Source organism: Gadus macrocephalus, chromosome 7 (assembly GCF_031168955.1).
Source record: "Gadus macrocephalus chromosome 7, ASM3116895v1".
Classification (NCBI taxonomy): domain Eukaryota; kingdom Metazoa; phylum Chordata; class Actinopteri; order Gadiformes; family Gadidae; genus Gadus; species Gadus macrocephalus.
This window is the reverse complement of record NC_082388.1, coordinates 25,917,474-25,929,973: the sequence shown is the minus strand read 5'-3', so window position 1 is coordinate 25,929,973 and position 12,500 is coordinate 25,917,474. Positions and strand designations below refer to the sequence as shown.

Below are 12,500 nucleotides of genomic sequence, written 5' to 3'. Positions count from 1 at the left end.
GATGAAAGTGTTCAGGATGACGTGCAGATGAGGAGGGAGTCTGACGCCGGACACGAGGTGGTCTGTGTTCCGAGAGGTCGATGAAGACGGTTGTTCCCACTGTTGATGGATCGCCTCGGTTTTCAATCCGGCGCTTTGCAAAACCCTCCCGCAAACAATCCCTGGATCGCCCGACTGCGCTGGTTCTACTCAGAGGAAGCTCTGGGCCGGCGGTAATGACGATGAATCCCCTGGTCTCGGTGCGTGGTGGTGATGGGGGCGTTGGGGTGCGTTTGTTTCGTGTGCAGGCTGGACAGCGACGTGTGGCCGGACGGGGTGGAGCGCCTCAACAACACGCTGCTCTTCCTGCGGCCCCTGCAGCGCAACGACTCGGGCGTGTACCGCTGCGAGGTGGCCAACAGCATCGACCTGCGCAGCCGCGACCTACGCATCCTCATACAGGGTGAGTCCCCGCCCCGCAGGCCACGCCCCCTCCCGGGCACACCCCGTCCATCAGACCACGCCCCCTCCCGGGCACACCCCGTCCATCAGACCCCGGCCACCCTCGTGCACGTACGTCAGACCACGCCCACTCTTGTGCACGTATGTCAGACCACGCCCACTCTTGCGCATGTCCGTCAGGCCACACCCACTGCCATGCACGTCCCATCAGACCACGCCCACTCGTAGTGCTTGTCCGTCAGGCCACGCCCACTCTTGCGCATGTCCATCAGGCCACACCCACTCTTTTGCACGTCCCATCAGGCCGCGCCCACTCGTGCACGTCGTCGTGCATGAGGGATTTGATCCAACAGCGAAGATCTCCTGGTTTATTGAAGGACTGATGTTCTGTTGTCCGAAAAACTAAATAGACAAATATACAAAAGCCCTCAACATGTATATAAACTAGAGCTGTCAAGCGATTAAAATATTTAATCGTGATTAATCGCATTAATGTCATAGTTAACTCACGATTAATCGCGATTAATCGCAAATTATTTTTCTATGCTAAATGTCCCTTGATTTTTTTTTCACATAATTCTTCTCATTTTAATTCTCTTATCAACATGGTGAAGTGCATCGGCTTGCCTTGTGCAAATGATTTTTTATTGATAACAACATTGGCATATACTGATCAAAACAGGACGATACAAAAAAATAGCCTATAGTGCATTTAAACGACTGCTTTGAACAAATGTCATTTGAACATAGCAGTCAGGCTACTGCTTCTTTGTTTTGAGCCAAAGAATTTCTTTTTTTTTTATTTTTTTTTTAAATAAAATAATTGCGTTAATCGCGCAATATTTTTTTTAACGTCGTTAAATTTGGTTTGCGTTAACGCCGTTAATAACGCGTTTAACTGACAGCTCTAATATAAACATATGGCGTGAAAAATACTTCGGTGATCAAGTGTTGGCATGGGTTTAGACGGGGGGCGTGATCGGCTGGGGTTTAGAGGGACAGGGGGGCTAATGGTCTAAACAACCCTCCCTTCCTCTGGTCCCGGCGGGGAAGCAGGAGTAAGGCGGTGCGTCAACGTCGCTAGCGTTGGGACCGTGTGGAACCAGGGCGGAGAAAAGGTCTCGGTATCTTTAATGGCATGACTCCGGGGGAACTGGACGAGGACTGTGGTTCCTCTCTCTCGTCGCACTCTGAGCAGCGCTCTCGTTATCCGCTCGTAAGGTTCCAGGCCGAGGCGACCGGCGGGGACACGACCGCAGCCCTAGAACCCCCCCCCTCCCCTCCCCCCCTTAGCACGAGGCCTCCAGATGTTCTAGCACTCAGGAGGGCTGATCCCCTGTGCAGATGTTCGCACCCAGAGCCCTGATCTGTGGCTCCGTTCTGTGGTGTGACCCCCTCCCTGTGATCCGCTGATCTGTGGGAGCCTCCTCCTCCTCCTCCTCCTCCTCCTCCTCCTCCTCCTCCTCCTCCTCCTCCCGGTGTGACGTCAGCGCTCCGTGTTTCCGTTGGCGGGCCGCGCGCCACGCTGGGCGCCCGCAGCCCCGCCCCTGATGTCCCGCATTCATGAAACATTCAATGCTTCTTTTCAACTCTTATTTATTATTCATTATCTTCATTTCTTCTGCCTTTTGAGTGGAGCTGTATGAGCTGCACGCACGCACGTACGCACGCATGAACAAAACATGCACACATGATCATGCATGCACGCACGCATGTACACACGCGCGCACACACGATTTAATGAGAAGTGTGTGTGTGTATGTGTTCCCTTGTCAATGCAGTGGCTTCAGTCTTCTTCGTGTTCTACTCTACTCCTGTTCGAGTTGTAGAAAAGAGCGGTTCTAGAATAGTCTTCATGTTCTAGAGGAACACAAAGACGTGCTCCTCTAGAGAACGTCTTCGTGTTAATCTAGAATACGTCTTCATGTTCTACTTCTAGAACGTTTCTTCGATTGTACTTCGAGAACACGTCTTCATGTTCTACTTCTAGAACACGTCTTCATGTTCTACTTCTAGAACACGTCTTCATGTTCTAGAAGTAGAACACGTCTTCTGGTCTTCAACTAGAACACGTGTTCTCAGTGTTCGTGTTCCACTATAACACGTCCTCAACGCGTCGACATGTTGTTCTACGTGTTGTGTCTCCCCCGGTTCTCATCCCAGCCCTGTCCGTGCGTTGTCGTGGATCAGCGGTCAGCCTCCCCCCCGTCAGTGTGTTCAGAGGTGGACTCCCTGCTGGGCGCTGCTGCCCCCGCGCTGTGATGTCTCCCGCTGCTCACCAGGCAGCGACGCCCGCAGCTGTCAGCCTGGTGTTAGCAGGGTTAGCGCCTGGTGTTAGCATGGTTAGCGCCTGGTGTTAGCAGGGTTAGCTCCTGGTGTTAGCATGGTTAGCACCTGGTGTTAGCAGGGTTAGCGCCCGCTGTTAGCACGGTTAGCGCCTGGTGTTAGCATGGTTAGCGCCTGTTGTTAGCCGGGTTAGCCACTGATGTTAACATGGTTAGCGCGTGGTGTTAGCAGGGTTAGCTCCTGGTGTTAGCATGGTTAGCACCTGGTGTTAGCATGGTTAGCGCCTGGTGTTAGCATGGTTAGCGCCTGGTGTTAGCAGGGTTAGCGCCTGGTGTTAGCAGGGTTAGCGCATGGTGTTAGCATGGTTAGCGCCTGGTGTTAGCAGGGTTAGCGCATGGTGTTAGCATGGTTAGCTCCTGGTGTTAGCGGGGGGGTAGTGGGTTATTAAACAGGTCGCTACACCGATGTGCGGCAGTAGCTCAGGAGGTAAAGCGGGTTGGCTGGTAACCACGGGGTCGCTGGTTCGATCCCCGGCTCCTCCTAGCCGGGTGCCGAGGTGTCCCTGAGCGAGGCACCTCACCCTCACTGCTCCCGACGGGCTGGCTGTCGCCCTGCGTGGCTGACTGCGCCACTGCAGTGTGTGCGGCCTGTGTGTTGCTGCTCGCTGTCGTACGTAACAACGGCACACTCGTATTCCCACCCCTCAGCGCCCCGTCTATTTATACCGCATCTTTATTGGCTGCTGTCAAGGCGGAAGGTCGCGACCCCGCGGTCACCTCGACAGCAGTCACCGGCGAGCGGGCGCTGTTGTTCTGAACCCGGTGATACACAACACAACGCTGGATCAGAGCGACACAACACAACGCTGGATCAGAGCGACACAACACTGGATCAGAGCGACACAACACAACACTGGATCAGAGCAACACAACACAACACTGGCTCAGAGCGACACAACACAACGCTGGCTCAGAGCAACACAACACAACGCTGGATCAGAGCAACACAACACAACGCTGGATCAGAGCGACACAACACTGGCTCAGAGCGACGCAACACTGGCTCAGAGCGACACAACACTGGATCAGACCGACACAACACAACATAACGCCGGCTCAGAACAACACAACACTGGCTCAGAGCAACACAACACAACACAACACTGGCTCAGAACAACACAACACTGGCTTCCCTCGGTCTGGTCCTTCAGTCGGATGTCATCAAGTGAAGTCATTCATTTAGTTTTTATTCTTCCTTTATCTTGTAATCGGGTCCTTGTTTGCCGTTTTCTTTATTTTTGTTCCGTCAGTGTTGAAACTCGTCGAGTCTGAATGTTCTATTCGATCAGCGACGTTCCCGTTCTGACTTATCTCCGGCGCTGGCTGGGGCCGGCGGGTCAGTCTCGTCTTGAAGTCTCTTCGTAGTCCCATCACTTTAATGTTCCTCTCTCCGTCTCTCTGTCCCCATGGCAACTTGGCTACTCGTCTCTTTCTCAGGTTGTCTCCTTCTCATGTAGTCTCCTTCTGATGTGATTTCCTTCTAACGTAGTGTCCTAACTTGGTCTCCTTCTAATGTAGTGTCCTTTTAACGTAGCCTCCGTCTAACGTCTTCTCCTAATTCACCCTCCTTTTAACGTAGTGTCCTTCAAATGTAGTTGGAAGCTAGTACATGATCTACTAGATCCACAGTAAAGTACATGATCTACAGCAAAGGTACATGATCTACAGTAAAGTACATGATCTACAGTATAGAACATGATCTACTGTATAATAAATAGAACAGGTTTCTTCAACAGCCTCCAGGGATAACTCCTAATCTGCTAATCCTGGACTCCTGAACCAATAAAATCCTAAAATACCAGAAATACTTTGCCTAAAAATATGCACTTCAGTTATCCTAAATATTCTTATAGTGGCTTGTAAACCCAACACACTATTCAGCCTCCAAAGAGGTCTCCTGTGAGGAGGTTTAGAGGCAGGGGAGGTCCTTGGTGAGGGATCAGAGAGTCTCTAAAGAGGTCTCCTGTGAGGAGGTCTAGAGGCAGGTAGGTTCTCTGGTGAGGGATCAGAGAGTCTCTAAAGAGGTCTCCTGTGAGGAGGTCTAGAGGCAGGTAGGTTCTCTGGTGAGGGATCAGAGAGTCTCTAAAGAGGTCTCCTGTGAGGAGGTCTAGAGGCAGGTAGGTTCTCTGGTGAGGGAGCAGAGAGTCTCTAAAGAGGTCTCCTGTGAGGAGGTCTAGAGGCAGGGAGCTCCTCTGGCGAGGGAGCAGAGAGAGGAGAGAGCAGCAGATCCCTCCCAGATGAGACGCCCTAATAAAAGACCTCGGTAACCGACGCCGACGCAGCGGTCTCTCCCAGGAAACATCCTCTGATTCGCCCAGCGCCCAGCGCAGGAGCGCCTGGAGGTGTGTGCTCGCGCTCGGCAGCCGCTTCCTGTCCAGATCGATGCAGAACCTCTTTACGCCGGAGACCAAAACAACATGAGCTCACCCCTGTTTGTGGCGTCGTTTAGTGGATGTTTGTTGTCCCGTCGAAACCCCCTAGCTGATGTAGTGACATTCTCCTCCCTTCTCTCCCCCCTCTCCCCCCTCTCCCCCCTCTCCTCCTCGCTTCCTTCCTTCCTCTCCTCCATTAGTTCCTCCCTCCCTCTCCTCCACTGCCCCCCCCCCCGCCCGGGGCTCGTCCTCCAGCTCTCTGGACACCCGGCAGCGCGTCCTCTTCACCTCCCCCACCCTGGAGGCGCTCCCGGCGGGCCGCCTGGGCGCCGCGGTGGGCGGGGCCGTGGGCGGGGCTCTGTTCCTGCTGCTGGTGCTCTCGGTGGGCGGCGTGTGCTACCTGCGCCGCCGCCACGGCAACGGCCCCGGGGGCAGCGCCTACGGCAAGCCCTACCCGGGGGGCGCCGCCGCCGCCGCCGCCACCTCGGCCCTCCACGAGCTGCGGCCCGCCACGAAGTCCCCCCGGGGGGGCCGCGACCGGGACCGCGAGGAGTGGGGGGGCGAGCGGGAGCAGCAGAGCCGCCGTCACCGCGGCGACCGGAACGGCGACGGCCGCTACGCCAAGGGCTACACCCGCGCCATGAGGGAGAGCGCCGCCCAGGGCCCCGAGGGGCCCCGCCCCCCGCCGGGCGGCAGCCCTCGCCACGGCGACCGCTCGGCCCGCTGCCCCCCTCCCCCGCCCGCCAAGCCGCTGGGCAACGGCTCCCCCTACTGGACGGCGGACGGCTACGACGACAGCGGGCCGGAGGACGAGTACGTCTCCCACCGGGACGGCTCCGTCATCTCCCGGCGGGAGTGGTACGTCTGACCACGCCCCCCCGGGACAGCCAATCAGAGACTCCGCCTGGACAGAGAGAGTATAGTTTGGGTTTGTCTGTTTTTTTTGTTGTTTTTTTGTTGTGTGGAGGGACGCCCCGACGCGCGTCGTCTCTTCATGTGGACCCGGAGGGTCCCGGGACGGGGGGGGACGGGGGGGGGGGGCTCCATCGCTCCAAAGGACAAGGGGACACGGATGGACAGAGGGACGGATGGACAGAGGGACAGACGGACAGAGGCTCCCTGAGAGGCAGCAGAGCGGCCTGGGCCAGACGGCCTGGCTCAGGCGATGCTCCTGTGATGGTCGGGACGCCCGCCGCGTCCCACGGAGAACGCACACCCCAGGGTCCGGGGCGATGATGCGTTCATCAGACTCCTCCAATAGCAGTGCAGCGTTTCAGTCTCCGGGTCTGGTAGCAGTGAAACTGTCGGTTTATCCGACGGGGGGGGGGGGGGTCGACACTCTTTCTTTCAGGTTTCACCCGCGACGCGAGATACTTGAAGTGTATGTTTTGTAGAACTCTTTCTATCCTCCTGGATTCAGAACCTCCTTAACTTCTGCTGGGATGTCGTCGAGGGGGGGGGGGGGGCGTGGGGGGGGGATGTGCAGACTCATCCGGAGCCGCTCAGGTCCCGGGGAAGCAGTGGTCACTCACAGTCATCAAGTCCTCTTACAGTAGCGGCTCAGAGTGGTGCTCTGAAGTACCCCCCTGTGGATGTCTTTCCCCCCCATTACCCGCAACCTATGAACGACTCTGAGCCGCGGGGCTAACGCAGCTACCAGGCTCAGTGGCTAACACACATAGCTACCAGGCTAACAAAAAGCTACTAGGCTAATCAAGGCTGATACAGCTACAGGGCTAACACAAACAGCTACTAGGCTACTATAGCTAGTGGGCTAATAAACAGCTACTGTGCTCACACACACAGATGATGCTGAACGGGAGAGATTGTTCTTGTATTTTTATCGCAGACATGCCTCCTAGCTGCGTCTCTTTTTGGTTTATTTATAATGTCTCAGAGTAGGAGATGAAGAGGAAGAGACAGCATGAGGAGGAGAAGCCTACTGCTAGCCCTGGTCCATTACTGCTAGCCCTCTGTTAGCCTTCTGTTAACCCTGGTTAGCCTACCGCTAGTCCTGGCTTAGCCTACCGCTAGCCCTGGTTAGCCTACAGCCTGGCATGGTTAGTATAGCGCTAGCCCATATTAGCCTACTGCTAGCCCTGGTTAGCCTACCGCTAGCCCTGGTTAGCCGACCGCTTGCCCTGGTTAGCCTACTGTTTGCCCTTGTTAGCTTACTGCTAGCCCTGGTTAGTCGACTGCTAGCCCTGGTTTCCTATTGTTAGCCCTGGTTAGCTTACTGCTAGCCCTGGTTAGCTTACTGCTAGCCCTGGTTAGTCGACCGCTAGCCCTGGTTAGCCTACTGTTAGCCCTGGTTAGCTTATGGCTAGGCCTGCTCAGCCTACCTCCAGGCTTCGGTATGCAAACTTCCTCTGAAGTTCTTCAGTTTTATTTCATCGTATTTATATTGGGAGGGTTTGAGTTAATACATGTTCAACGGACCAGCTCTCCTGGACTCTCCCCCCTACCCCTTTAAGACGGACCCCCTCCTCACCACTAAACACGCCTGTCTGTGCCATGTCTGTACGCTGTTTGCACCAGACACTAGAGTATCATGTAGTCGACAACAGGGTCACAACGTTTAGAACGGGCCGACCCGGGTTCTGGACGGACCTCCTGAGCCGTCCGATGGAGCCGAGCTAGGAAGTTCTCCAGAGTAAAACCGTGTGTATTTGTTTACACATATCAAATATGAGCGTTTGGCTGGAATTAGATATGTTTTGGGTCCGCCCTTATTGGAATTGTCAAATTCAGTTTTCCTGCCGCGAGACAGCCAAATATTTGTGTTAATTTCTAAACGCAGTCTGTGACAATGACCATGTTTAAGTGTTATTGACGAGGTTTCAGAAGAAAAAAACTGAAGAGTAACTTATTTTCTACAAGATCCCGTGAAGTATAAAGTAAAAAGATGCGATAAGCCAGTGGGATCTCGGAGTAGCCGCGGTAGAAGCTGAGTAGGATCTCTTAGACAGCGCTGTGTAATAGGTAGAGCTATAAACACTCTGTGGTTGTACAGAACTGGAAACGGTTCCTCCTGTGATATTTCTATATTTGATGGGTAGCTTGTGACCTTGTACAGAGAGTAGAAGTCTTTTCGTTTGTAGTTTGGATCTGCTAAGCACTTTACCGTCCAGTACAATTTAAATCCATTCAGTAGAGCTCGACGACTTTTATTTTGGTATTTTTCGTATATGACCGTTTTTCGATACTCCTCCATGTGTTGAAGCGCTGATGCTGTGCTCGAGGAAAAGAAACGCCAACACGCATCTCCTAGATATCGTGTCTGCTGTTACTCTGTATAAATCATTACTCCTATACAGTATGTGAAGTACAGGCCCCCCAACACTGAGCCTACTGGGTCCCTGGCAGTACAGGCCCCCCAACACTGAGCCTACTGGGTCCCTGGCAGTACAGGCCCCCCAACACTGAGCCTACTGGGTCCCTGGCAGTACAGGCCCCCCAACACTGAGCCTACTGGGTCCCTGGCAGTACAGGCCCCCAACACTGAGCCTACTGGGTCCCTGGGGGTCTATAGAGGACCAATGGGTCTGGCCCCTGGGTCTCTAGTGGGTCTGGCCCCTGGGTCTCTAGTGTGTCTGGCCCCTGGGTCTCTAGTGGGTCTGGCCCCTGGGTCTCTAGTGGGTCTGGCCCCTGGGTCTCTAGTGGGTCTGGCCCCTGGGTCTCTAGTGGGTCTGGCCCCTGGGTCTCTAGTGGGTCTGGCCCCTGGGTCTCTAGTGGGTCTGGCCCCTGGGTCTCTAGTGGGTCTGGCCCCTGGGTCTCTAGTGGGTCTGGCCCCTGGGTTTCTAGTGGGTCTGGCCCCTGGGTCTCTAGTGGGTCTGGCCCCTGGGTCTCTAGTGGGTCTGGCCCCTGGGTCTCTAGTGGGTCTGGCCCCTGGGTCTCTAGTGGGTTTGGCCCTAGCTCTGGCCCTAGCTCTGGCCCTGGGTTTGGCCCTGGGTTTGGCCCTGGGTTTGGCCCTTGGTCTAGTCCTGGGTCTGGCCCTGGGTTTGGCCCTGGGTTTGGCCCTGGGTCTGGCCCTGGGTTTGGCCCTTGGTCTAGCCCTTGGTCTGGCCCTGGGTTTGGCCCTTGGTCTAGCCCTGGGTTTGGCCCTTGGTTTGGCCCTTAGTCTAGCCCTGGGTTTGGCCCTGGGTTTGGCCCTGGGTTTGGCCCTTGGTCTAGCCCTAGCTCTGGCCCTGGGTTTGACCCTTGGTTTGGCCATGGGTTTGGCCCTTGGTCTAGCCCTGGGTTTAGCCCTTGGTCTAGCCCTTGGTCTGGCCCTTGGTCTAGCCCTGGGTTTGGCCCTGGCCATGGTCCTGGTTCTCATCAGTATTTATTTGCCACGTTAAAGAGTATTTGTGTTTCACTAAATGTCACGTGCCTTAGATGCCAACAGCCTCCGTGTTGGAAGAGCTTAGATTAAAACGTAGGAACTGGGTTTTCTTAGCCTCCAGGCATTAGGATGTCAGCGTTTCCGCGTTGTCTGATTTTAATTTTTTTGGTGAAACATTTAAGGAAAGGATCTTTTCCAAACCGTCCTTTCCACTCTCCGGTGCCATATGTAGTTCACGGTGACGTTTGACCACAAGCCAACGATCAACTCGCACCTCGGTTCCGACGAAGGTAACAGAACGACGCGTCGGCCGTCGCTAAGAGTCGCGCTTCACGGGTGTTTCTGTCGGCACTCGACCCGGGTCCGCCGCAGGGGTTCTCCCGTTGGATCTGCGAAGCACGAGGCGAGCAGGAACGGCTCTGAAGCGGACTCACTTTGTCTTAAGGACCCACGGCGTTTTGTACAGATGTTCAGCAGCTGCTCCATCCAGAGTAGGAAGCTCTTTTGTAAACCTTTTGAAACACTTGAGTTAAATAAAGCACCTTAGCACCTGCAGTCCTCGTCAATGACCTGAGAAACTCGCTCACATGTCCCTGCTCTGCGTCTATTACCAATGCACAGAATCACTTATTCCTATGGTAAATAATCACTTGATATGACTTCTTATGGTATAGAATCACATCACTTATTATCGTACAGAATCACATTATTTATTATCGTCATACAGAATCACTTATGTTTAGGATACAGAATCACTTAATATAACATGTTTTACAGAATCACTCAATATCATTTATGGAACAGAATCACGTAATATAACTTCTTATGGTACTAAATCACTTTTTATTGCCCCAGAAGAATATCACACTGTCACTCTTGTAGCTCACCGAACATGAGAGGACTACAGTACATGTCTTTTACCACCTGAGCAGATAGCACTCTGTAGGCTCATAACACTAGTTACCAGTACTAACTTAATCTACATCTTGAGCTTGTTCCTGTTCTAACCTTCTGCTGCTCGGGCGCAGTCTCCTCTCTCCACAGGATGTGGAGGACCATTTAGGACTCTCAGGTAATGGTTTTACCTGCAGACCGTTTCGATTTATTGTCCCTTTTTAATTGCTGACCAACGATCGGTCGTACAATGACCCACACAGCCGCACACAAACACAGTCTCAAAGATACACACACACACACACACACACACACACACACACACACACACACACACACACACACACACACACACACACACACACACACACACACACACACACACACATCCAGACTCTCAAACACACGCACTCTTAAACACACACACTTTTTCTCTCAGACACGCTCTCTCATACACAGACACACACAGACTCTTATACACACAAACACTCTCACACACAAACACACACTTCCCCGTGACACGGTGTCTCGCACACATCTGTCCTCTTTTTGTGGGAGAGACAGACGTCCCCCGCAGCCCCCCCCCCTCACCCCCCACTTCCTCTCCCCCAGCCGGTCGTCTCCACGGTGACTCCCCCCCCCCCCCCCTCCCACCTGTCTGCCCCCTCCCCGCTCTCCAGGCCAGTGACTCCTCTGTCCCCATGGCAACAAGCTCATCTGGTGACAGCAGCGTTCTCCTCCGGCTTTCTCTAAGGAAACCCCCACCCTCCCCCCTCCCCCTCCTCCTCCCCCTCCTCCTCTCCCTCCTCTCCTCCCTCCATTACCTCATCTCTCTCCCCCCTCTCTTTCCCCTTCTCCTCTCCCCCCACTCCATATCCCCTCTCCCCCCCTCCTCATCTCTCTCCTCATCTCCCTCCCCCCTTCTCTCTCCCCTCTCCTCCTCCTCCCTCTCTCCTCCTCCCCCCTCTCTACTCCACCATGGGGGGGGGGGTTAAACGGCTCGGCTGAGACCCGGTGGGATGATGTCATCGCTGAATGATGTCACCGGGAGGTGGATGGTCCTGCTTCGACGTTCCTCAGCAGAGCTCCGCCGGGGGGAGGGAGGGGATCGGGGGGGTCCGATCTACCCCGTTAGCTTGTGTTTGACCTCCAGCCGAGAGGTCGACGGTTGGATCCTGCCATTGCCCACAGCCTACCGTGGAAGCCTAGAGCAAGATGCCCCCCCCCCCGACCTGATCATTATTGATCCGCTAAGATATTAGATATTCGTGCATCTAATATCTAACATATGGTTAATATTGTGCTTTAAAGCCAGACGGTAGTGATGATATCTAACGGATGAAGACGGGAGGAGCTGCTTCACTCCAGCAGAGTCGCCGCGGGGCTTTAAAGCAGCCGTGTTTACCCATTAGACGCCAAGGAGACGTTGGGGTGACCTTGAGACGGAGCATGCCCAGTGTGGACCAGGACACTGGGCATGCTCAGTGTGGACCTGGACACACTGGGCATGCTCAGTGTGGACCTGGACACACTGGGCATGCTCAGTGTGGATTCGGACGGACTGAGCATGCTCAGTGTGTCCAGGTCCGTACTGAGCATGCTCAATGGGGATCTGGACGGACTGAGCATGCTCAGTATGGACCTGGACACACTGAGCCTGCTCAGTGTGGATCTGGACGGACTGAGCATGCTCAGTGTGGACCTGGACGGACTGAGCGCGCTCAGTGTGTCCAGGTCCACACTGGGCATGCTCAGTGTGGACCTGGACAGGGGCTGGTTCTCTACCTGAGACATGATCAATATAGTTCAGTATCAATACATGATCTCTATGTTATCAATACATGATCTCTGTTATCAATACTCAAACTCTACGTTATCAATACATAATCTTGGTTATCAATACATGAGCTCTATGTTATCAATAAATAAACAATACGTGAACTTTACATGATCAATATCCAAGTTGACAACATTATCAAGACCTTATTTATTGATTGATTCACTTGTTCTTTCCAATGCCAGGTTTTACCGGCATAGAAAAATATACATAAATATATGTACTGCTGTATTCTGTATACTCTATAAAATTATTATGCTCTAAATACCCTGTGTACTCTAGTATAC

The 12,500-nt window shown here is 53.9% G+C and overlaps 1 protein-coding gene and 1 long non-coding RNA gene across 2 annotated transcripts in view; both read left to right on the top strand.

The window, feature by feature from the left end:
- The window catches only part of nectin3b (nectin cell adhesion molecule 3b), a 33,730-nt gene extending 26,909 nt beyond the window's left edge, over window positions 1-6,821 (top strand). Inside the window, 2 exon segments of the mRNA XM_060056518.1 lie at window positions 288-442; window positions 5,359-6,821. Of these exon segments, the coding sequence (XP_059912501.1) occupies window positions 288-442; window positions 5,359-6,026 (823 nt within the window). The 3' untranslated portion in view covers window positions 6,027-6,821.
- A 28-nt stretch (window positions 6,822-6,849) lies between these two features.
- Window positions 6,850-10,778, top strand: LOC132462119 (uncharacterized). Its single transcript, XR_009526723.1, has 3 exons — window positions 6,850-8,483; window positions 8,605-8,773; window positions 9,074-10,778. It is a non-coding gene; the product is annotated as an uncharacterized LOC132462119 (long non-coding RNA).
- The last annotated feature ends 1,722 nt before the right edge of the window (window positions 10,779-12,500 follow it).